Source organism: Vicugna pacos, chromosome 4 (genome assembly GCF_048564905.1).
Source record: "Vicugna pacos chromosome 4, VicPac4, whole genome shotgun sequence".
NCBI classification, from domain to species: Eukaryota; Metazoa; Chordata; class Mammalia; order Artiodactyla; family Camelidae; genus Vicugna; species Vicugna pacos.
In genome coordinates, this window is record NC_132990.1 from 47,291,581 (window position 1) to 47,315,063 (window position 23,483).

General features: G+C 40.4%; 2 protein-coding genes across 6 annotated transcripts in view; both read right to left on the bottom strand.

Moving 5' to 3' along the window:
• Positions 1-23,483, bottom strand: part of LOC102537298 (protein SPATA31F1-like) — an 86,436-nt gene that overhangs the window by 23,642 nt on the left and 39,311 nt on the right. The window lies entirely within an intron of this gene.
• On the bottom strand, positions 7,889-15,223 carry SPATA31F3 (SPATA31 subfamily F member 3). The gene is made up of 5 exons (XM_006204148.4): positions 15,009-15,223; positions 14,465-14,510; positions 13,872-13,932; positions 9,169-9,671; positions 7,889-8,438 (listed from the first exon to the last, which is right to left on the bottom strand). The coding sequence occupies exons 1-5, from the start codon at positions 15,150-15,152 to the stop codon at positions 7,990-7,992; spliced, it is 1,203 nt and encodes a 400-aa protein (XP_006204210.4). The 5' UTR covers positions 15,153-15,223; the 3' UTR covers positions 7,889-7,989.

A 23,483-nucleotide genomic window follows, 5' to 3' on the forward strand; every position in this document is an offset into this window, starting at 1 on the left:
CAGAGAGCCAGATGGCTCTATTAGATATACCTTTTTGTCCCCCTTTTTGTCTCTCTGACTTGTTCTTCTCCTTCAAACTCGAGTTAGCTATTCTGGGTCTTTTGTTTTCTTTATATAAACTTTAGGCTCAGTTTGTTGATACCTACAAAATAATTTGCTGAAACTTTGATTGAGACTGCATTGAATCTATAGATAAATTGGCAAGAAGTGACATCTTAATAATAATAAGCCTTCCTTTCCTTGAATATGGATTATTTCTCCATTTATTTGGTATTTCTTTGATATCGTTCATCAGAGTTTTGTCATTTTCCTCCTATATATCTTATATATATTCTGTCTTATTTATACCTAGTAACTTTTAGAGATGCTAATGCAAATGGGATTGTTTTTCATTTCAAATGCCACTTGTTCATTACTGTTATATAGCAAAGCAATAAAACTGTGTATGTTAACCCTGTATCCTGCAACCTTGTTATAATCGCTTACTGGTTCCAGTTTTGTTAATTCTTTTGGATTTTCTACATAGACAGTCATGTCACCTGTGAACAAAAACAGTTTGATATCTTCCTTCCCAGTTTTTATACCTTTTATTTCCTTTTTTATGTCTCATTATATTAGTTTGGACTTCCCAAACACTCGTTTTTACCTTTTACTAACCACTACCCCTCATTTCTCTGGAAATCAGAGCTGACTCTGTTTATTTCTCAAACACTTGATGCTCACTGGTATCTAGGAATGCTCACTTTTAATCAAGGTGTCTTTTGTACACAGGTTTGTCTCCTCCACTAACCATTAAAGATTTTGGCCTCATTCATTAAGCCTATTTCTGTTGTGCCTCACAGTTTACTCTCAGAATCAAAGCCACATCAATTTAAAATGACTTGGGATTCTTGTTTGGATTGTGATGTACTCTTTTTAAGGTTGTACTTTACATTTTCTGTCTTTAGAGAGAAAAAAATTGGCCAAGAAAATGGAGCTGCCTCAGGTGAAAGGAACAGAAGTGCTCTTAGAGTTCGTGGTTAGGGCTGGGAAGTGTTACGGTGTTTTCATCTGGGTGTGTTTAAGGGTGATTTGTTTGGTTTACTGGTGGATGTCAGCTTTAGTTCATTAAAGTCCTCTAAAGACAGACTCCAAAACCACTGCAATGACATGATTAACAATTGAGTGGTTTAATAGCGATTTTTGTTATCCTTAGAGAACAATCATGGTAGCAAGACTACAGTGTATTAGGAGGTGCCTGTGGTTAGTTTGCTGATATACTGTTAATGAGTCATTTCACTTACACAGTAACCCTCCTAATTGGTTGGCTCTTGTTCAATAACTCTTATTGTGTTGTCTGAAAAAGTCAGTAAGAACCAAATATGTATCATTGATTTTCCTCCAAGGAATCATTCTTGAAAAAATTAATTTTCAAGTATATTTATTCCAGGCCTTTGAACAGTGTTTCTAAATTTTTTAACATAAAAATCCTACAGCTGCTCCCTAAAACTTTTGATACAACTTCTGGGAGGGGGCTTTCCAAAACTAGAGAGCTAGTACCTTCTATGCATCTCCAAAAACCAAGAAGATACTGTAAGCTTTTGCTGTTTTGTAGTCTATGTTACCAAAAAAAAATAGCTTTTTAATATTTGTTTTCCAAACATAAATACATATACTGTAATGGGTATGTTTCTTCAATCCACTCATCCCCCAGCACTTTCCAGCATTTCTTACATACACTTCCGATCTACCTAGGATCCAGCCAGTTCATCATTTAAGAATCACTGCTCTACACCTCCTGTCCATGTTGTTATAAACAGTGCACAAATAATTACTTCTTTACATATGTGCCTCTTTATAGATGATCGGCCTCTAGTATACAGCAGGGTTTTCTTCAGTCAGAGGTATATTAGCAGCAGTCCAGATCTGCTAGAACTTCTAACCACACAGACTCTTAAGACAAGCTTGAGAATTCTGTTCCTGCATCACTCCAGTCAAGGGGAAAGCTTACCTTACACCCCACAATGTTGTCCTTGTCTTTTAGAGGTAACCATCTTTTAATCAAAAGACAAAAGTGTAGTTTCCTAATCAAAAATGTATAATGATTCTAAGGCTATGTTTTTCAAATTACAAGTGCTGACCCTAACCCATTAGGAAGTCATGAAGTCATTTCAGAGAGTCAGTATTAGGACTGCTTTAATGAAGTAGGACAGAGAGGATAGAAAATATCAGGGAGCACCACATGTGGTAAAATTAGGATTGTTTCACAAAACTTTGGGTTTAATTATAGATCTATGAATACATGTTTATAACTATGTGTGTACAGGGTCACATCATAAACTACATTTCTTACTATGGGTCACAGTTAAAAAATGTGCAAAACATACCACAGAAGGTTTCTGAGGAAAACACCTTGGCCTTGGAAATGGTAACTAACAGTGAGGAAGGTCTGCAGTGAGGGGCTGGGTGTCAGTTTTGCATTCTCCCTCTTGGTGTGGTGTGACTGTTCTCTCTGTAAGTTGGGGACTTGCTTTCTCACCTACCTAACTGTAGAGCACAGCCAGTGTGCACAAGGCATGTGGGCAGTGTCTGCAGACTAAGACCCAGCCTTGCACTTCAAGAAATTCCTAGGTGAATGGTCTAAAGAAAGTTTACACATACACACATACTCCTCCCCTGCCCCATGGCTGGATGCCCCATGGCTGGATGCCCCGTGGCTGGATGCCCCATGGCTAGATGCTGCAATTAAGTCCATGAACTTTTAAAAGAATTTGAAAATAAACATTATCATTCTATATGTTTATGACAGAAAGGGAACTCGGTGACTCTCTGTTCCAATACTCACTGATAGACAGGGAAACCAGGGAAACTGAACCTAGAGCAGTAAAGCTATGTCATCTGGGTCACAGAATGTTATTTGTAAAATTAAAGAAGCCACCATGTTGCCAACCCTGGGATTTACAAAGATTATATAATGAAGTATGTCATTAATTTGCAATGTAGGAAAAGTAGAAAGTACAGATTAGTGAAAAAATTAAAAACACAAACATATATACTTTTTTTTCAATAATGAGATTATGAGAAAATCTGTACAACTTTGGGTTTGATGATTACTTTTTAGATACATCACCAAAAGCACAATCCATGAAAAAAAATTAAGTTGGACTTGGTTAAAATTAAAAAACTTTGCACTCTAAAAGGCACTATTAACAGAATGAAAAGATAAACCACAGGTGGAGAAACTCTGCAAAACACATATCTGATAAAGAGCTGGTATCCAAAATATACAAAGAACTCTTAATGCTCAACATTAAGAAAATGAACTACCCAATTTTTAAAACAGGGAAGACCTGAACACCTCACCAAGGAAGATATATGCTGGCAAGTAAGCATATCAAAAAATACTCAACATCATATGTCACAGAGAACTGAAAATTAAAACAACTATGAGATACCACTATATACCTATTAGAATATTCAAATTCCAGAACACTGACAACACCAAATGCTGGTAAGGACGTGAAGCAACAGGAACTCTCATTCATTGCTGGTAGGAATGCAAAATGTACTGCCAGTTTAAAAGACAGTGTGGTAGTTTCTTGCAAAACTAAACATACTCTTACTATATGATCCAGCAATTCTATTTCTTGCTATTTACCCAAATTAATTGAAAATTTATGTGCATTAAAAAACCTGCACACAAATTTTTATAATAGCTTTATTCATAATTGCAAAACTTAGAAGCAACAAATATATCTTCAATAGGCGAATGGATAATCAAACTGTGGTAAATCTATACAATGGAATATTATTTAGCATTAAAAAGAAATGAGTTATCAAGCCATTTAAGATATGGAGGAAATACCTATTGCTAAGTGAAAGAAGCAAAACTGAAAAGGCTACATACTATATGATTCCAACTATACAATTTTCTGGAAAACTACAGAAACAATAAAAAGATCAGTGGTCAACAAATTACAAACAAAAACTCCAAATCAAAAATGAGTAATGGACTTGAACAGACATTTCTCTGAAGAAGATATGCAAATCACTATTAAGCACACGAAAAGATGCTCAACATCAATCATTAGAGAAATGAAAATCAAAACCGCAATGAGCTACCATTCCAAACCCATGAGATATTATTTAAAAAAACAAAAACAAAACAAGAGTTGGTGAGGATGTGGAAAAACTGGAACTTTGTGCATTGCTAGTGGTACAGCTGCTGTGGAAAACAATTTAGCAGTGGTTCCTCTGAAAGTTACACATAAAATTACCATATGATCCAGCAATTCCACTCCTAGGTATATACCCAAAGGAATTGAAAGCAGGGCCTCAAACAGACACTTGCACACCAAAATTCAATAGCAACATTTTTTGCAATAGCCAAAAGGTGGGAACAACTCAAATGTCCATTAAGAGATAAATGGATAAACAAAATGCAATATATACATACAATGGAATATTATTTAGCCATAAAGAGTAATTGAATTCCGATACATGCTACAACATGGATGAATGTTGAATGCATTATGCTAAGTGAAATAAACCAGACACAAAAGGACAAATATTTTATGACTCCACTTATACGAAGTATCTAAAATAAGGAAAGTGGTAAGACACAGAAAGTAGAATAGAGGTTAGCAGGTTCTGGGGTAGGGTGAAGGAAATGGGGACTTACTGTTTAATGGTACAGAGTTTCTGCTTGAGTTGATGAAAAAGTTTTGAAAATAGATAGTGGTAATGGTTATTTACTACATTGTGAATGTACGTAATGTTACTGAATTGTACACTTAAAAATGGTTAAAATGGTATATGTATTTTGCCGCAATTTTTTTTAAAGTTCAGTGGTTTCCAGGTGTTTGGGGTAAGGGAGAAAGGGATAGCTAGGTGGGGGGAAAAAGGATTTTTAGGGCAATGAAACTCTTCTGATACTATAATGGTGGGTACATGTCATTATACACTGGTCAAAACTCATAGCATGTATAACACAAAGAGTGAACCCTAATGTAAACTATGAACATTAGTTAATAATAACTTAATGGTACTGTCTTATAGTTTCAACAAATGTACCATGCTAAATGCAAGATGTTAGTAAGAGGGGAAACTGTGTATGTGACCAAGGATGAGAAAGTATATGAAAACTCTGTACTTATTGCTTAATATTTCTGCAAACCTAAAACAGCTCTTTAAAATATTCTAGTAATATTATTTTTAAATGAAAGTGTAACACAAATATGTTAGTAAGTTGCTTTTTTCCACTACTATGTTCATACATTATTAACATCTTTCCAGGGACAGCCTGGACAGGCAGGGACAAGCACAGGATGACAATGGTAAAGTCAGTCAGGATAGAGATGAGGCTGTGGAAGGAGGATGCGAGTCAGAAGATGTGGGAATTTAGGGGCAGGGGATGTTTTACTCAAAGACCCACAAAGGAAAGGGACGAGAATTTGAGTGGACAAGCAGAGATAACTGAGCCCTTGAGTCTGAGCATCTCCAACAGGCTGGGAACTCTAGCAGGGCATCGAGTTTTGGTTCCTGCTCATGGAGTCTCAGTGCCCTGCTGGCAAGAGGCTGGCGTGACAGGATTGAGGAAGAGCAAGGAGATGAAGTCTCACAACTCACTTCTTAGCTCAGCATATTCTATGACCTTCCTGCTAGGGTGCAGTGAGCAGGTACAAGACAAGCAACCATGATGGTCAGTTGTCTGAAATTTCTGTAACAGAAATGTGGAGCAGGTGGAAGCCTAAGGGGGGCCACGGGAAGGAACTGCTCCCCTAAGCCAGGATATGCACACATTAACCTCAACTTCCCACCTGATGCTGCTGTGACCCTTCTGAGTCACATTCTTTCTCTTGGGCATCCTCCTATGCAGCTCTCAGCCCAGCTCCCGCCAGACAGGGAAGATGTGCCTGCTCCAAGACTTCCTATGATCTTTGGGGAAAACACCTGGAGGGGGTGGCTCAGCACACCTGGGCCTCATGCCTCCTCGCCCTGGAGACCACAACAAGGGCTGGGCCCACACCCCTTAGGCACAGAATCAACATTCAGAGGAGGGACACATTCATGCTTCCTCTCACCTGGGCTTCTCTGCATCCTGCTAGCAGTGGACACTTTGTGCTAAGTGCTGGTTCCTATCAGAGGAAGAGATTCCTGCCCCCACCTCCTCGTTTGATGGTAAGTGGAGTCATCCTGGGTTTCCTCAGGAAACAGGGAGGCGGGGGCATCCCACAGGCCCCCACACCACATCATGAGGAAGCCACAGCACTTCCCGCCCTTACTGCGGCTCTCAGCAACTCTGTGGTAGGTCAGAAGGTGGGAATGCAGAGGTGCCACCTTCTGGGAGAAATGAGGTGTCCAGAACAGAGGTCCCTCCCATCCACTCAGGGCAGCCTCTCTGTCTTTCTGCTTCCCAGCTCTGTCCTCCCACCCCCAAACTCCCTCATCCCTAGCTGAACACCAGGGTGCCATACCTGCCCCCTGTCTCTGTCCCTAGCCCCATCCTTTCCTTCATGTTCTGTGCGTCCAGAGTTTCTCTGTGATCTTTCTTGCTGCTCCAGTGTTCCAAGAGGACATTTGACCACCTTTTTACACCCACCTGGGCTCTCAGTTGGCCACCAACAACTTAGGCCCCAGTAGAAACTTGCCATGGTAACTTCCAGAATCCATCTCCACCTCTGCTTTCAACTTTGCTTCTCCATACCACTCCCTCCACCCCCAGCCCTGGTATCTTCCCAGAAATTCACTTACCCTTTTGAGTCTTTGCCCAAACTCTCTTACATATGAAAGCAATCTTTTGTCTCCTGATACACAGAGTCTTACCTCATTAATGCTTCCTTCTCTCTATTAACCACCAGCAAAGTGTCTGTGCTTTTTCCAAGGCCATGATGGCCTTGGACATTTGTTCCCATTCCCTCACCATTTACCACTACCAGCGTTTTCTCCCGCATCATCACTTATCCCTCCTCAACTGCATCATTTCTGTCAACATCCAACATGTTATGTCTCTAGCCTTTTTTAAAAAAAAACTCTCTGGGGCCCACTTCCTCCTACAGCTCTATCCCCACTTTTCCGCACTTCTGTGAAACAAACCTCCTTGAATTGATTGCACTCGCTATCACTAACTGCTCTCCTTTCAGGCTTCCTGTGGAGGCAAGGCCTGTGTCTAGGTTACTGTTGTGTCTGGCATAGTTCCTGGCACACAGTAAGTACTCAAATATGTTCATTGTTGAATGCAGGATGCCCTCAAAGTCATTTATATTGTGACTCTTTTGGGGACATTCTCATCAACTGATCTCCATTCTAGGAGGCATTTATTCCGTGCAGCTGAAAGGCAGTGGGGGTCAAACAGGCAACAGGGCTACAGCAAGCTCCCAGATGATTTACCCCTTAAAATCTAATCAATAACACAACAGGGTGCAGAGAGAGGAGATTCTATCATTTGCTTTTAATGTCTGGTCATATTAGCTACAGGCTTTTGACACACAGAAAGTACCTCCTCAAGGAGAGAGCAATGTAACACTCCTCTAAAAACCTTCCCTCCAGATTGTGGGCACATATAGAGTTACTGATGAATTGTGCCCTGGGTCAAAAATGCACTAGATTCCCAGCCATCACTTCTTTGTACTATCACCATGAACACTTCGCTCCTCTGGGGCCCAAAGACAACATACAAAGCCATGGAAGTCAGGCCTGATTTTTACCTTCAATGAACCTTAGATGAGGGTCTTCCTTCTCTGCTCAAATCCCTTTATCCACAGTCCAGGGTGGAACTGAAAGAGTTGTGTAGAATGCTGACCTATCTAAAATATGGGCTTAAGATTCCCTACCATATGGGAAATATAATCTACCTCCTCTACTCTCTCCCTCACACACCACATTGAAAATGAGAGGCACAAACAGGTGGTTCTTTGCTTAGAGGTATTGAGTATATTTGGAGAGGGTCCTGCCTCACCTGCATATTAATGGAAATGATGATGACGGCCTTTTTCAGGAGGATGCAGAAGTTTAGGAATCTGTGAACTCCTTTTTCCTGGACTGGGTATTCTCCTTGTGTAGACAAGTGGCTTCTGCTGAGGTAAGAGTTGAGACATGGGGTGGGTTTTTTGAATGTGTAGAACAAGTCAGCTGAGGACAGTGCTTTGAGCTGTTGCGGGAAAGGCACAGGGTCCAGGACTGGCTGGACTGAACGGAGCGTTGCTGGAACTCGTTGTCAAGGCATTGGAGGGCATCAAAGAAGGCCATGCCCTCCTCCTCTGCTGTCTTCTCCGACTTAGCCCCCTTCACAGGGCGTTTGGTGGGTGGTGGACTCTTCTCAACCTTTTTTGTCTTGGTTTTGGCCACTTTCTCATCCTTAGAGAGGTGAACGGATTCCTTATGCCCTTGAACTTTCACCTTCGGGTGAATCCGGTTTGTAAAGTGCTTCATCTTGTCTCCCAAGCCAGCTTCAGCAGCTTCTGGAAGGGTAGGGCTCTTGTGAGTATGGGCTGTCTTTACCAGACCCTGCAGCTCTTGGAGGCCCTGGAAAGTGTGGCCCTACAAATTTTGTCTCTGCAAAGTTTGAATCTAAAAAATGTGGCTCCTTCAAATGCTGGACTTGTAAAATGTGGCCCAGCAAGCTGGTCCTGTAAGGTCTTGCCCTTTAAGCTCTGGACACTCCAGATACGGCATTCTCAGGAATCCTTGTTTGGGTGAGGTCATTCAGCTTGCTCTAACAGCCTGACAGACCATTCTTATCTGGTCCTTTTGCCCTCAAGGAATCCTGGAGGATGCTCTAGGAACTCAAGGTAAGGGAGAAGCTGGTAAAGTAACTGACAGGGGGCACTAAGCTAAGAGGATGGAGATGGTAGCTCTAAAGATCCAGACAGATCCTTGCTAGTCCCTACTCACTCAAGGCAACCACCCTGGCCAAAGTAAAATTTTAGCTGAGAAAGATCCTGGAGACACATTTGGGAACTCAGGGGCTCTGGGGGTTCTACCTAGAAGTGCCCCTACTGGAACATTAGGAGAGAAGTTGTTCTCTCTGGTTGGGTTGAGACATTTATGTACGAGTACTTAAAGATACCTCAGGGATCTGGGGACACAGGAACATCAGATAAAGGGAATGAAAGGCCACTGGGTATTTTCGGTTTGTGAGCTTTGGGTTCAGGGATAGAAAAGGAATCAGATATTCAAAGAGCTGCTGACCTTGTTTCTCTGGGACACATTCAGAATTCCTCTTCTTCTTGTCTTGCTGGTTCACAGGAATCCTATGCTCTTCAAGGCTTGAAGAAGACAGAACTTCGGCATCCCAGGACACCTCTGGCCCTTGAAATCCCTGCCTTAGTTGCCGGTGGTCAGCCCAGTAATCATGGATGCTGACTGCACTGGCTGACTTGGCAGCTGTCTTAGCAACTGACTGGGTTAAGGATTTCTGATGTGTTAGCTGTGACACTGCGCAGGCTGCTGGTGGAAGTGAAAGCTCTTTGGAGTGCACAGAATCCTGACTCTGATCAAAAGAGAGACTAGACATGGACATAATCTCTAAGCAAGAGGATCCCTGAGATGGCCCTGATGAAGCTGGGGTGGTGTGGGTGGTCTCACCCGACAGCAACTGCTGAATCTCCAGAGCCACAGCATTGCAGATGTGGCAGCAGGGATCTGCACACAGGAGCCGTCGCACACTCCCCTCCTGAGGAAGCCAGCCCTGGCTGGGAAGGGAAACAGGGCAACCATTTGTTACTGATGGAGTGACATCTGCCTCTCTGCAAGTGTGTGGCCTGGAGACTGGCCCTGCCCGCCTCCCCTAGTCCTGTAAGCCCTGGGGCTGCACCTCCTGGGTGTTTACTCATCAAATTTTCTTCCCTGGGAAACGCCATCGGCAAGTTATGATGCGCCAGGCTGAGGGCCTGGGGCTTGCTGGGCAAGATCTCAGACAACTAATGGGAATGCAGGGCCTTGAGAGCCTGGAGGCGGGTAAGTTCTCTGCTGTCCTGTGCTGAGAAGCTGAACTAGGAGAAGGCAACCAGGCAGATGGAAAAGCCAATGGTTATCTGAGGGGGCAGCACCAGGAACATCACCAGGGAGAACCTGGAGTCAGTCTTGCTAGGTGCTAAGAAGGCCACAGCCTGGTATTCAGTTTTCCCAAACTGTGGAAAAGGAGATCCTTGTGGGAACTCTGTTCTGGAGATTACAGAGTGTGCACAGTGTCTCTTGGGAGCCCATGCCCATTCTCTAGAGATCTTAAGAAGGGGATGATATGACAAGCTCCTGCCTGAGGACTGTCCCAGGAACTGGCCTCCCTGAAGACAGAACCAGAGGAGGTAATGTCAGCAGGGTCCAGGGGTCTGCCCTTGAAAGGGTAGAGTTGTAAAGACAATATGAAAATGATGACTTATTTATGCACTTAATTATCCATTCTTCTGACTGGATAACTTGTCTTGTGGTTGAGTGCAAACCCATGTAGTTATATCCTGCACTAGTCAAATCCTGAATTCTAGGACCTCTCCTCATGACTACAACAAAACTGCAACTGAATGCTAAACAACAATTGATTTAAAAAAAAGACTGAAACCTAGCAAAAAGATCTTCCACAACTGGAAACACCAAGAGGGAACCACAGCAGGATGGTAGGAGAGGGTGTGCTCGTGATACAATTGGGCCCCATACATCCCAGGTGGGCGACCCACAAGCTGAAGAATAGTTAAGTCGCAGAGGCTGTCCCACAGGAGAGAGAGCTCTAAGCTCCACATCAGGCTCCCCAGCTCGGGTCTCGGCATTGGGAGGAGGAGACCCCAGGACATTTGGTTTTGAAGGCCAACAGGGCTTGGCTCCAGGAGCCCCATGGGACTGGGGGAAATGGAGATTTCATTCACTTGGGAAGCGTACATGGAAACTCCCGTGCACCAGGTCCAAGGACAGAGACAGTGATTTCATAGGAACATGGGCCAGGCCAGAGGATCTCCTGGGGACATAGGGGGCAGCTGTGGCTCATCCAGAGGACATAAAAGCTGGTGGAGGACATTCCAGGAGTGTTCATCTACATGAGCTTTCCTGGAGGCTGACATCTTGATTGGATCATTAGCACCAAGAAGTAGCCCCACCCAACAGCCTGTAGGGAAGCCTCAGGCCAAACAACATACAGTGTGGGAACACAGCCCCAGCCATCAGCAGACTTCCTAAGCCAAAGGCCTCTAGACACAGCCCTACCCACCAGAGGTCCAGGACCAAGCTTCACCCAGCAGTGGGCAGGCATCTGCTCCTCCTGCCAGGAAACCTGCATAAGCCTCTAGTCCAGCCTCACCCACCAGGGGGCAGATACCAGAAATAAGAAAACAAGAATCCCAAAGCCTGTGGAAGGAGTCCACAAACACAGGCCAGACTCTACACTGGGACTGGCTGGACCTTGACCCTTTGGTGACAAGATAGGAGTGTACTGCTGGGACGCATAGGACATCTCCCACTTCTCCAAGGTCAAGAAACTTAAGTAACCTACCTAAGAATAAAAATAGAAAGATAGACGATATGAGGCGGCAAAGGAATATCTCCCAGGCCAAGGCACAAGATAAAATTCTAGAAGAAGAAATAAGTGATAAGGAGATAGGCAATTCATCTGAGAAAGAGTTTAAAGTAATTATGGCCAAGATGTTCAGAGAATTCAAGAGGAGTATAGATGCACAGAGCGAAGTTTTTAGCAAAGAGTTGGAAAATATAAAGAATACCCAAACAGAGTTGAAGAATAAAATGACTGAAGTGAATAACACACTAGAAGGAACCAAGAATAGACTAAATGAGGCAGAAGAACGGATCAGTGAGCTAGAAGACAGATTAGTGGAAATCACTACTGCAGAACAGAAAAAAAAAAGAATGAAAAGAAATGAGGATAATTTTAGAGAACTCTGGGACAACATTAAGTGCACTAATATTCACATCATAGGGGTCCCAGAAAGAGAAGAGAGAGAGAAAGGACCTGAGAAAATTTTAGGAGAGATAATCACCAAAAACTTCCCCAACTTGGGAAAGGAAACAGTCACCCAAGTCCAGAAAGCACATAGAATAGAACACAGGATCAACCCAAAGAGGAACACACCAAGGCACATAGTCATCAAATTGACAAAAATTAAGGATAAAGAGAAAATATTAAAATTAGCAAGAGAAAAGCAACAAGTAATGCTCATGGGAACTCCCATAAGGTTATCAGCTGATTTTTCAGCAGAAACTCTACAAGCCAGAAAGGAGTGGCACAATATATTTAAAGTGATGAAAGTGGGAAACTTACAACCAAGAATACTCTATCCAGCAAGACTTTCGTTCAGATTTGAGGGAGAAATCAAAAGCTTCACAGATAAACAAAAGCTAAAAGATTTCAACACCACCAGACCAGCTTTACAGCAGATCTTAAAGGACCTTCTTTAGTCATCAAACCGTAAGAAAAGAGAACAAAAAGAAGAAAGAAAAAAAAAGACCTACAAAAGATTGCTTTGGCTGTTCGAGGTCTTTTGTGGTTCCGTATATATTTTGGAATTGTTTGTTCTAGTTCTGTGAGGAATGTTGAGAGTATTTTGACGGGGTTTGTACTGGATCTGTCGATTGCTTTGGGTAGTGTGGCCATTTTGATAGTGTTGATTCTTCCAGTCCAAGAGCACAAGAAATGTTTCCATTTCTTTGTGTCATTTCGGTTTTCAGAATATAGGTAACCTCCTTGGTTAAGTTTATTTCTAGGTGTTTTGTTGTTTTAGATGCAATGGAAATGTTTATGCCAGTTATAAAATTCTGGTTTTTGAAGTGAAAAAAAAAGTGCATGAAGGGCCACAAATGACAAAATATGCCATTTTCTTATGGGTGACTTGTATTCATATATATATATATATACAAAATACAATATATATATGCTGCATCTTCTTTATCCATTCAACTATTGACGTGCACTTAGGATGCTTCCATATCTTGGCAATTGTAAATAATGTTGCTGCTAATAGCAGGGTGTACGTATATTTTTGAATTAATTCTTATTTTGTGGTTGGCTTTATTCCTTTGATAACTATGTAAATTTAAAAAGCTAAAGCTCTAAACATTCTTAGAAACAATGAATAGTACATATATGTAAATTTTAAAATATATGTGCAGAAAAAAAAAAAGAAATGAGCTATCAAGCCATGAAAGACATGGAAGAAACTTAAAAGACATATTACTAAATGAAAGAAGCCAGTCTGAAAAGGCTACAAACTGTACGATTCCAACCAAATGACATTCTGGAAAAGGCACAGCTACAGAAACAATAAAAAGATCGTGGTTTCCAGGGGTTTGGGGAGAGGGAGGGAGGGAGAGATGACTAGATGGAGCACAAGGGATTTTTAGGGCAATGAAATTATTCTGTATGATACTATAGTGGTGGCTACGTGTCATTATGCAATTGTCAAAACCCACAAAATGTACAACATCAAGAGTGAACCCTAATGTAAACCTGGACTTTGGTTGATAATAATGTGTCCATGTTGGTTCATCGATTGTACCAAATATGCCACACTGATGAGGGATATTCAGGGTAGGGGAGTATATATGTGTGGATGGGGAGGGCTATGTGCAAACTCTCTGTATTTTCTGCTAAATTCTGCTGTGAACCTGAAACTACTCTAAAAATTAAAGTCTATTAATTTTTTTAAAATCCTGAATTCTAGGACCACTGTGAGCCTAGAGAAATATTCTTTTCATATCTAAGCTGAGACAAAACCTTCCAGCAGAACTGGAAGACTCCGCTCTCCTGAGCCATCTAACCCCACCCTCTCCTCTGGCCACCCTCTCAACCAGTGCTCCAGGCCCTTGTCCTTCTCCCCAACTCTGCCCCAGGCCAAGGAGAGAAATCAGCACAGGCCAGGCCCAAACTTAGGAGACTGAAAAGAGCAAGAGATCACCTTCTCATGACAGAGAGCAGCTCCCACGGCTTCTCAGCTTCTTTCCAGGAAAGTCTCCTTGCTGAGAGACCAGGAGACAGTGTTACACGGAATGGGAGAGGATTCAGGCCCATCCTACAGGAAGCTCAAGGCCTTTGAAGGAGAGAAGACTGCAAACCCCACCGTAGTGCTCTAAGGCACGCCTGTGTACAGCTTAGCCAAGCATGATGTGCTCTCCTGGGCCTGATCTCATTTGACCTTCACAACCACACTGCGAGTGAGTCAGGATCATCAGATGCCCATCTCATGGTAGCAAGACTGAGAGATAAAGTGACTTCAACAGGGTCAGATAACTAGTAAATGACACAGTTAAGGACTTCTCCCCTACTTCCTTATTCTTCACTCCCAGGGTAAGGTGGAGAATTTTGGAATATTCCCAGGTTCTGATTTCCCACCCACACACATCTTCTGGGAGAACTTGTCAACTTGGGGAATTGGAGCCTCCAGTGGTTAGAGCACCTGGCTCCTGGCACCAGGGGTCATAAAGGAACTTCAGGGTCCATGGGAACCTGGCCCACTGTGGAGGGAAGTCAGAGCACAGCCTGGGACTTTACCTCTTGATGTTTTATCTTTTGCCTTTTGTTTGACTTTCCGGTGACGCTTAAAGAAAAAAGATTTAGAGTGTGAAGCTGAGGCACGCTTCTCTTTTCATATCTAAACTGAGACAAAACCTGCAAATACTTTCCAACCTTTTTCTGCATTCCAATTTTATATTCTTCTGCCTTTCTTTCCCTACTCTACCTTTTTCACCCCATTTCCTTTCTCTTCTTATTTCTGATTCATTTCAAGGCTCTTCCTTACTCCATACCTCCACCCCCATGCCCTGACAAAGTATGGAGACCAGAAAGAGACAGGAAAAAACAGGAACAGAATAAAGGATGGGTGGTCTAGTAGCCAAAGGACTTCAGTCATCCAAGGCCCTAAATATCTACCAACCAGAAGAATCACCCAAATTCAAAGCTGTTATGGGATCCACTGAGGAAATTTCTTCCATTAAAAAAAAAAAAGCAGGGGTAAGGATAACAAGAGAAAGTGAGGGGATAAAACCTTCTTGTTTGAGGCTTAACCGGTTCAGTCGTGGTCATAGTGTTTCCCTACCCGGCAGCAGCTCCTGTTAGGTCCCAACCTTAAATCTTGGTGAGTCTTTCTCACTTGCCAAATAATTAATGCAATAATGATAATGGAGCCATAAGTGTACAAGGGATATCCAACATCCCACAGAATAAAGGTAGGGTTCAACATAATCTAAACTTCACGAGCCATCACTCTTCCTAGGCTTCCTAGGCTTCCTAGGCTTTCAGGATCTTAGAACTTAATGCCTACAAATTCTAGACCTGTCATCTCTGCCTCACAGAGGACAGAACCAGACCACTAGACTGCATCACAAAGCCCTCCTGTCTCCCAAGTCATGCATAGCATCACAGCCCTTCATTTGTCCAGGAGAAGCTGGACACGTGACATGGTTTTCAGATGAGGGTGTCTGGTAGTCTGTATGGTCGTAGAGTCTAAGCCTAAAGGTGCCAAGGTCACAGAATGCATACAGTCTTTCAGGCTCTCTCTATTCTCTGTACCCTGACGACTCAGCCTTCCTCTTTTCGATAACAGTCTGGCATCTATCCCCAGATAACTGAGTCTCTGTGTACACTGCACGCCCTAAAAGAGGGAGAGTGGCTAGGTCAGAGGAGCTCCATGAACTATACCACCTGTAATGGGAAGACAACTAGAAAACACACAAGAGGACAGGGCATACATTGTCTTGTTAAGTGTTAGAAAATGATGGTGCTGATGTCATAAGCAATAGGTGATCAGTATCAAGAGGTTCAGAAAAAAGATCATGTCTAATGTGGCAAGGAAAGAACATAGCTTCTAGTCTTTTAAATAACTTTCTAACAGTTAAAGGAGTCTTCCCAGTCTTTGTGGTTTCACTTAAGATAGATGGGAAGAAACTGTAAGTAGTGCCATCCATGAAGGCATGTGAAAGAGGCTCGCTTCTGGAGTTAAGAGTTTCCAGAAAGGACTTTACAGCTCTTATTAGCATCCTGCCTATTCATGGAGATGAATTATTGGTAAGACTTTTTCTGAGGTGGGAAGAGGGGAGAAAATTAGGTTTCAGCTATACCCTCCCCAACTTGGCAAGACTTTCGATTAAGGGCCACAAACTGGCTCTTTCGTTGAATCCACCAGTGTTTAGATGAAATGTTTATGAAAATCTGTTTGAACACCTTCAGGTAGGGCAAGCTTTTTCCTGTTCAACCTCAGTACCAACCACCTTTATGTCCACTGATTCACGTATTAATGTTAATTTCGTGGTCCCTGTTGACACTATGATATGCCACCAAAACTCCAAGATTTCTGAATCTCTTAAGAAGTTCTTGCCTGATGAGAGTGGTCCCACAGTCCCCAAATTCTTCAGCTAAAAACCTCCGAAGAGGCTATTTGATCCTTCCTCCAGCATCCAGTCCACCACTGAACAGGTGTGGTGAGCCAACGATCTGTGCTCATCCCTAAGCTGGACAGTGTCGAAGGTACAAAAACATTTGAGGTGTTTTGTGTTTTTGTAACCTGCCTGTTCTCAAGACACTTAAAAATCTAGTTTTAAAGACAAGATTGATTCACAATCAAGAATCCACCTTATTAAAAATTGAATACAGAACCAGCCTTACTAGAAGCTGGGAAAGAGAGGTATAGGGAGTTATTTAATGGGTACAAAGTTTCTGTATGAGATGATGAAAAAGTTCTGAAAATCGACAGTGGTGATGGTTACACAACACTGTGAACATACTTAATGTCACTGACATGGACACTTAAAACTGGTTAAAATAGTAAAGTTTATGTTGAGTATATTTTACCACAACTTAAAAAACAAAAGGCAAAAAAACACACCAATCATTAGCATGAGGGTTTTTTTTTTACCATCTATGAGGAATAATATTCAGAAAATTTTGCAAAGAAATGGATTAGTAAATGTTTTTCTTAAATGTCCTTTTTTAATAAAACAAAATAAAAACAAAACAGATCCTTACATTTAAAATAACTGAAGAGTCTCACGCTGATGATGGGATGAATTTGAGCCATTTGACATCCTTCCTGAACTTTTAAGTTCCATAATACAGGAATGAGAAGACTTTTCCAACTAAAGAGCACTGAATGACAGGTTAACAATAATCAAGTAAAAAGCAGCTTGCATCAGCTTTTTAGCAGCAGGTCAAGATACCTAAAAAGTGGCTTGAATCTTTTATTACTGTTATTATTCCTACCCAACCAGCTCCTGCTTCCTGTAGCTGCTGCTGCAACAGTTCTCAGGCTCCTACTAGCCTGACCTCTTGCCCCAGACAAAATCATCAAATTTGGCAAACTAGGCACCAGCTTCAACCAGAATACTATTTCCTTACAGATAATCCATAGCCACTGTCATCCCGCTAAGCCATAAAAAACCATCTGCTGCAAACTCCTCTACAGCAATTTCCCAGGCCCTTGCTCCTCTGTCTCAGAGCTGAGGAGTTAAGAGTCAAAGACAATCTTACACCTTTGTGCAGAGTAGGCCTTTAGTACAGGCTTATTTATTGATTTGGTACCCACTGATGGAGGGTACTTGTGTGGATAGGACAGTGGGATCAGCATCTTCTTAAACAAGGTCACCTTCACATAATGAACACACAGTCATTTTAATGATATGTGCATGGACCTTCACATTTGCCCTTCCTGCCTCATGGTTTACAGTGAACAGCAAACAAGGGAGATGAAGGACAACAAAGGCCTCCGTGGACTCTGGAGGACTACACAAAAGGATAAAAGATTCAGATTCAGCTGTTTTTAGAAAACTTGCTAAAGCCGGACCCTGATTCCATGATAATGCTACAGCACTGCAACTGTTGTAATAGCAGAATCTCTTCAGATAATTGTTCACAGTTACCAATTCATATGTACCATGAGTCGTATCATAACCCTATAAAGAAAAATCCTGTGAGGCTTTTGTCCTTTGGAGGGACAATATTACAGCAGTGGCCTCACAAAGGAGTTTTGCTGTGTCTCATTCTCAGGAAACACTAGTGAATACCCTAGATGTCTCAGGTGCTGGGGACACAGCAGTACAGTTGCTGTCATTCAGAAGTAACGTTTTTATACACGAGCATTTTTATTAAGGTCCGAGAGTTGGACAGGGAGTTGGGCAGGAAGCCCAGGCTACTGTCAGGCAGCAGGACCACCAGTGCTCACCCAGCAGGTTACTACACGATGCGGAAGTGTAGCAAGCAGCCAGAGGCGCTAGAGGGCAGCACATGCCCACCCAATGAGTCTCGAGGACTTAGCAACAGGAACGTCAAAGGGCCATCTGTTCCAGTGGCTCTCAATCCTGGCCTTACATCAGAATCATCAGGAGGATTGTAAAAATATAGATTTCCTGGCCTCACCCCAGGCTTGATGAATCAGAATCTCCAGGGGCAGGGTCTTGAAATCCATATATTAAATAAATGTCAAAAATAATTTTCAAGCAATAGAGCACTGGGATCTGGGTGTGTGTTTGGGAGCAAGTGGCCTCCAAAGAGCAACAGTTCTTTCCCTCAAACCCCATTTGTATTGAGATATAACTGGCATATAACATTGTATTAGTTTAAGGTGAACAACATAATAGTCTAATGTATGTAGATATTGTGAAATGATTACCACAGTAAGTTTCGTTAACATCTATCACCTCACGTAGTCATAATTTTTTTCTTGTAAAAAGAACTTTTAAGATCTACTCTCTTGGTGGGGAGGGTACAGCTCACTGGTAGAGTGCCTGCCTAGCATGCACAAGGTCCTGGGTTCAATCCCCAGTACCTCCATCAAAAAATAAATAAATAAACCTAATTACCTCCCTCTAAACAAAGAATAAATAAATAAAATGAATAGTTAAGTTGTGGAAAGAAAACAGTGGCTAAAAAAGAACTACTCTCTTAGCAGCTTTCAAGTATACAATATTGTTAACTATAGTCACATGCTATATATTAGAACCTCAGAACTTATTAATCTTATAACTGAAATTTTGTCCCTTTTGACCACCTTCACCAATTTCCCCCATCCCCACCCTCTGCCACTGACAACCAGCAATCTGTTCTCTGTATGCGTTTGTATTTTTTTCCATTTTCCATGTATAAGTGAGACCACATAGTATTTGTCTTTCTCTATTTCACTTAGCATAATGCTGTCAAGGTCCTTCCATGTTGCAAATGGCAGTATTTCCTTCTCTTTAAAGGCTGAAAAATATCCCATATCATCTTCTATATCCATTCATCTGTCAATGGATGCTTAGGTTGTTTCCATGTTTTGGCTATTATAAATAATGCTGCAGTGAACATCGGTGTATAGGTATCTCTTGGAGACAATGATTTCGTTTCCTTCAGATAAATACCCAGAAATGGGATTGCTGGATCATACAGGAGTTCTACTTTTAATTTTTTGAGGAGCCTCCATACTGTTTTCCGTAGTGGCTGCATCAATTTACATCCCCACCAACAGGGCACAAGGACTCCCTTTTGCCCGTATCCTCATGAGCATTTGTTACCTCTTGTCTTTTTGATGAAAGCCATTCCAACAGGCTTGAGCTGCTGTCTCATCGTGGGTTTGATTTGCGTTCTCCAGTGATTGGTGATGTTGAGCACCTTTCATATACCTGTTAATCATTTGTATGTCTTCTTTGGAAAAATACCTATTCAGGTCATCTGCCCATTTTTCAATTGAGTTGTTTGGTTTTGCTATTTAGTTGTATGAGTTCTTTAAATTTTTTGGATATTCACACCTTATCAGATAAATGATTTACAAATACTTTTCTCTCGTTGCCTTTTCATTTTGTTAATGTTTTCCTTTGCTATGCAGAAGCCTTGTACTTTTATATAGTTCTGCTTGTTTATTTTTGCTTTTGTTTCCTTTGCTTCAGGTATCAAATGCAAAAAATTCATTACCACGATTAATATCAAGAAGCTTACCCACTATGTTTTCTTCCAGGATTTTCATGGTTTCAGGTCTTACATTCAAGTCTTTAATCCATTTTGAGTTGATTTTTGTATTTCGTGTAAGATAGGGTTCCAGTTTCCTTTTGCATGTCATTGTCCAGTTTTCCCAATATCATTTATTAAAGAGACTATTCTTTCCCTATTGTATATTCTTGGCTCCTCCATCATAAATTAATTGATCATATATGCATGGGTTTATGTCTGCACTTTTTATTCTGTTCCATTGATCTATGTGTGTCTGTTTTTATCCCAGAGCAATCGTTCTTATATTCTAGTAGAACTTGGTGAGACTCTGATGAAACTATGCCCCTTTTCTTACACTCAAAATTTGATAAAGTTTCAGGATTTATGAACTTCATTTATGGACACTCTGTGGATCCCAAGGAGACTGGTTAAGAAACTTGGCTGTGGTTTGTGTCAAGCCAAAGACCATAGTTCAGAGTTGGGGGTCTCCAACAAGGTCAGAGTCCTCCATATTCTGAGAAGTTATAGGAAAATAAGGGAAAACAAGAGATGATAAAAATTACCAATATTATGAATGATAGAAGTGATTCAATATGAATTCTACAGATATTAAAAGGATAATAAATTAGTATATGAAAAATTTAATGTCTACAAATTGACAACTCAGATAAAATGGACAAATTCTTTGAAAGACACATGCTATCAAAATCTACTCAATAAGAAATAGATAACCTGAATAGACTTATATATATTTAAAGAGGATTTGTGGTTACAATTTTACCACAAATAATTATTGTCACAAAGAAAACTCCAAGCCCATATTTCTTCATTGGTGAATTCTACCAAGTATTTAAGGAAGAAATAATAGCAATTATATACAAATTCTTCCAAAAATGTGAAGAGAAGGGACTACTTCTCAATTCATTGAATCCAAATTGCCTTGATATCAAATCCAAAGACATTATAAGAATAGAAAACTACAGATCAATATTCTTCGTGAACATGTGTCAAAATTCTTATCAATATTTTAGCAAACTGAATCCAACAATATATAAAATGTATAATACGTCATGACCAGGGGACTTGATCCCAGGAATGCAGGGTTGGTTTAAAACTCAAAAATTGATCACTGACATTCTCCATGTTAACAAACTAAAAACGAAAAACCACATGATTAGCTCAATCAATGCAGAAAAAGTATCTGACAAAATCCAACATCCATTCCTCATAAAAACTGTTAGCAAGCTTTAAACAGAAGCAAAATTCCAGAGACAGACAAAGAGCATCTATAAAATAATATATATAGCTAATGGTGAAAGATTGAATGCTTTCCACTTCAAGATCAGGAACAAGACAAAGAGGCCTGCTCTCAATAATTCTTTTCAACATTGCACTGGAGATTCTTGCCAGTTTCATAAGGAAAGAAAGAAAATAAAATCATCCGTACTGAAAAGGAAGACATGAAACTGCCCCAACAGCATGATTGTTTATTTAGAAAATGTTATGGAATCTATTTTAAAAGCTACTAGAACTAATAAGTGAGTAAGCAAGGCTGACGGATACAAGATCAATGTACAAAACTCAATTGGATTTTTATGTACTTGCAACAATCAGAAATTGAAAAAATTTAAATACCAAAAAATCTAATAAATATAGGAATAAATCAATCAGAAGATGTAAGAGACATACACTTTAAACTACAAAATACTTCTGAGACAATTTAGAGAACCCATAAACAGAGAGAGATGCTTCTTTCATGGGTCAGAAGGCTTAATATTGTTAAGATGTCATTTCTCCCCAAATTAATTTACAAATTCAATGCCATCCTGGTGGGCTCTTTTGTGGAAACTGATAATCTGACTCCAAAATTTATATAGTAGTACAAAGGCCCTTGATTAGAAAATCAACTTTGAAGAAGAATAAAGTTTAGAAGGTGTGACTGTTAATTTTATGTGTCAGCTTGACTAGGACATGGTGTGCCCGAAATAATTGGTTAAATGTTATTCTGGGTATGTTTATGAGAGTGTTTCTGGTAAGATTAACATTTGAATTGGTAGACTGAGTAAAGCAGATTGCCCTCCCCGTTAAGGGCAAGCCTCATCCATTCTGTTGGAGGCCTGAATAGAAATAAAAGCTGAGGTGAAGGTGAATTTGCTCTCTCTGCCAGATCATTTTTGAGCTGGGACGTCAGTCTTCTCCTGCACTGAGACTGGAACAACACCACCTGCTCTCCTGGGTCTCCAGCTTGTAGACAGCAGGTTGTGGGACTTCTCAGCCCTCACTATCACAAGAGGCAATTTCTTATAGTCTCTTTTATATATATCCATGATTAGTTCTTTTTTCTGGAGAACCTTGACTAATACAGAAGGCTAACACTACCTGATTTGAAGACTTCTTTTATTATAAAGCTATAGTAATCAACACAATGTGGTACTGGCATAAATAAACATTGATAAATAAAATCAGTGGAACAGAACAGAGGCCATAAATAGACCCATACATATGTGGACAAGTGATTTTTGATAAAGGTACAAAAGCAACTCAGTGGGGAAAGAATAGTTTTTTCAACAAATGATTTTGGAACAATGATATCAATATGCAAAAGTAATTCATTTCAGTCCATTACTCTGAACACAAAGAAACATTAATTTTAAATAGATTAGGGACACAACAATATGAATGTACTTAATGTACTTACTTAGCAAGTACATGCTAAACTGTACACTTAAAATGATTAAAATGGTAAGTTTTGTGTTATGCATATTTTACCATAATTAAAAAAAGGCATTTGATGGTGGAAAAAGTCTTTACAAATATACATGATTTGTGGCTATTCTTGTACTAAGACTTACTTGCACAGTATAGCAGAATAAGAGACAGTATTTACAATTCATTTTTAATATTATCTTCATTTTTTTTTTAGAATCTACACAGTTTTTCATTAGGAAATACAGGATATACTCTTTTAAAAAATCAAGATTAAATATATGAATGAAGGGGTCTCTGCAAATGTCACTTAGAATTGAAACATGTAGTTTAGTTTCAATTTTTTATAGAATTATTCATATAATGCCATTTGCATTTGCTGAGATGTTGTATTAACAGAGTAGATAAATTAGCATTTTGTCAGAATAGAAAATTCAATTGGATGCAGCCCTTCAAATAAGTGGTTTTTTCAAAAAAAAATTTTTTAAAGAATTAAAGAACTAAAATAAAACCTAAACCTATAAATCATCCAGAAGAAAATATATGAGAAAAATCTTTGTAACCTTGGGTTAGGCAAAGATTTCTCAGATATTACATCAAACGTATGATCTATAAAAGAGTAAGTTGACAAATTGGTCTTCATCAAAACTAAAAGCTTCACAATCAACATTTTGAAAACTCTAATGAATTAATGGATCTAGTCATTAATCATCAAACACTACTGACAGCATAAGCAGGTAACCAAATATTATGTGTTTTCTAAAGGAAGTACACAACACCACTTATGAAGTGTTCTTGCCTAAAACAATGGAACTTAAATTTGATCAAAACTCTGAATCTAACTACCAATTAAGAGGAAATACAGAGGACAAAGAAACATGCTAAACCATAGGGATACAATCACCAGAATCAA

Bases quoted from the DNA above. Each gene is read 5' to 3' on its own strand.
- SPATA31F3 (XM_006204148.4), bottom strand. From the start codon at position 15,152: ATGTTGAACCCTACCTTTATTCTGTGGGATGTTGGATATCCCTTGTAC. The intron at 14,511-15,008 runs GTAGGGAAACAC...TTTTTCTTTAAG, and splicing joins CTAACAGGAGCTGCTGCCGG to CGTCACCGGAAAGTCAAACA. The intron at 13,933-14,464 runs GTAAAGTCCCAG...CTGGTCTCTCAG, and splicing joins AAAAGATAAAACATCAAGAG to CAAGGAGACTTTCCTGGAAA.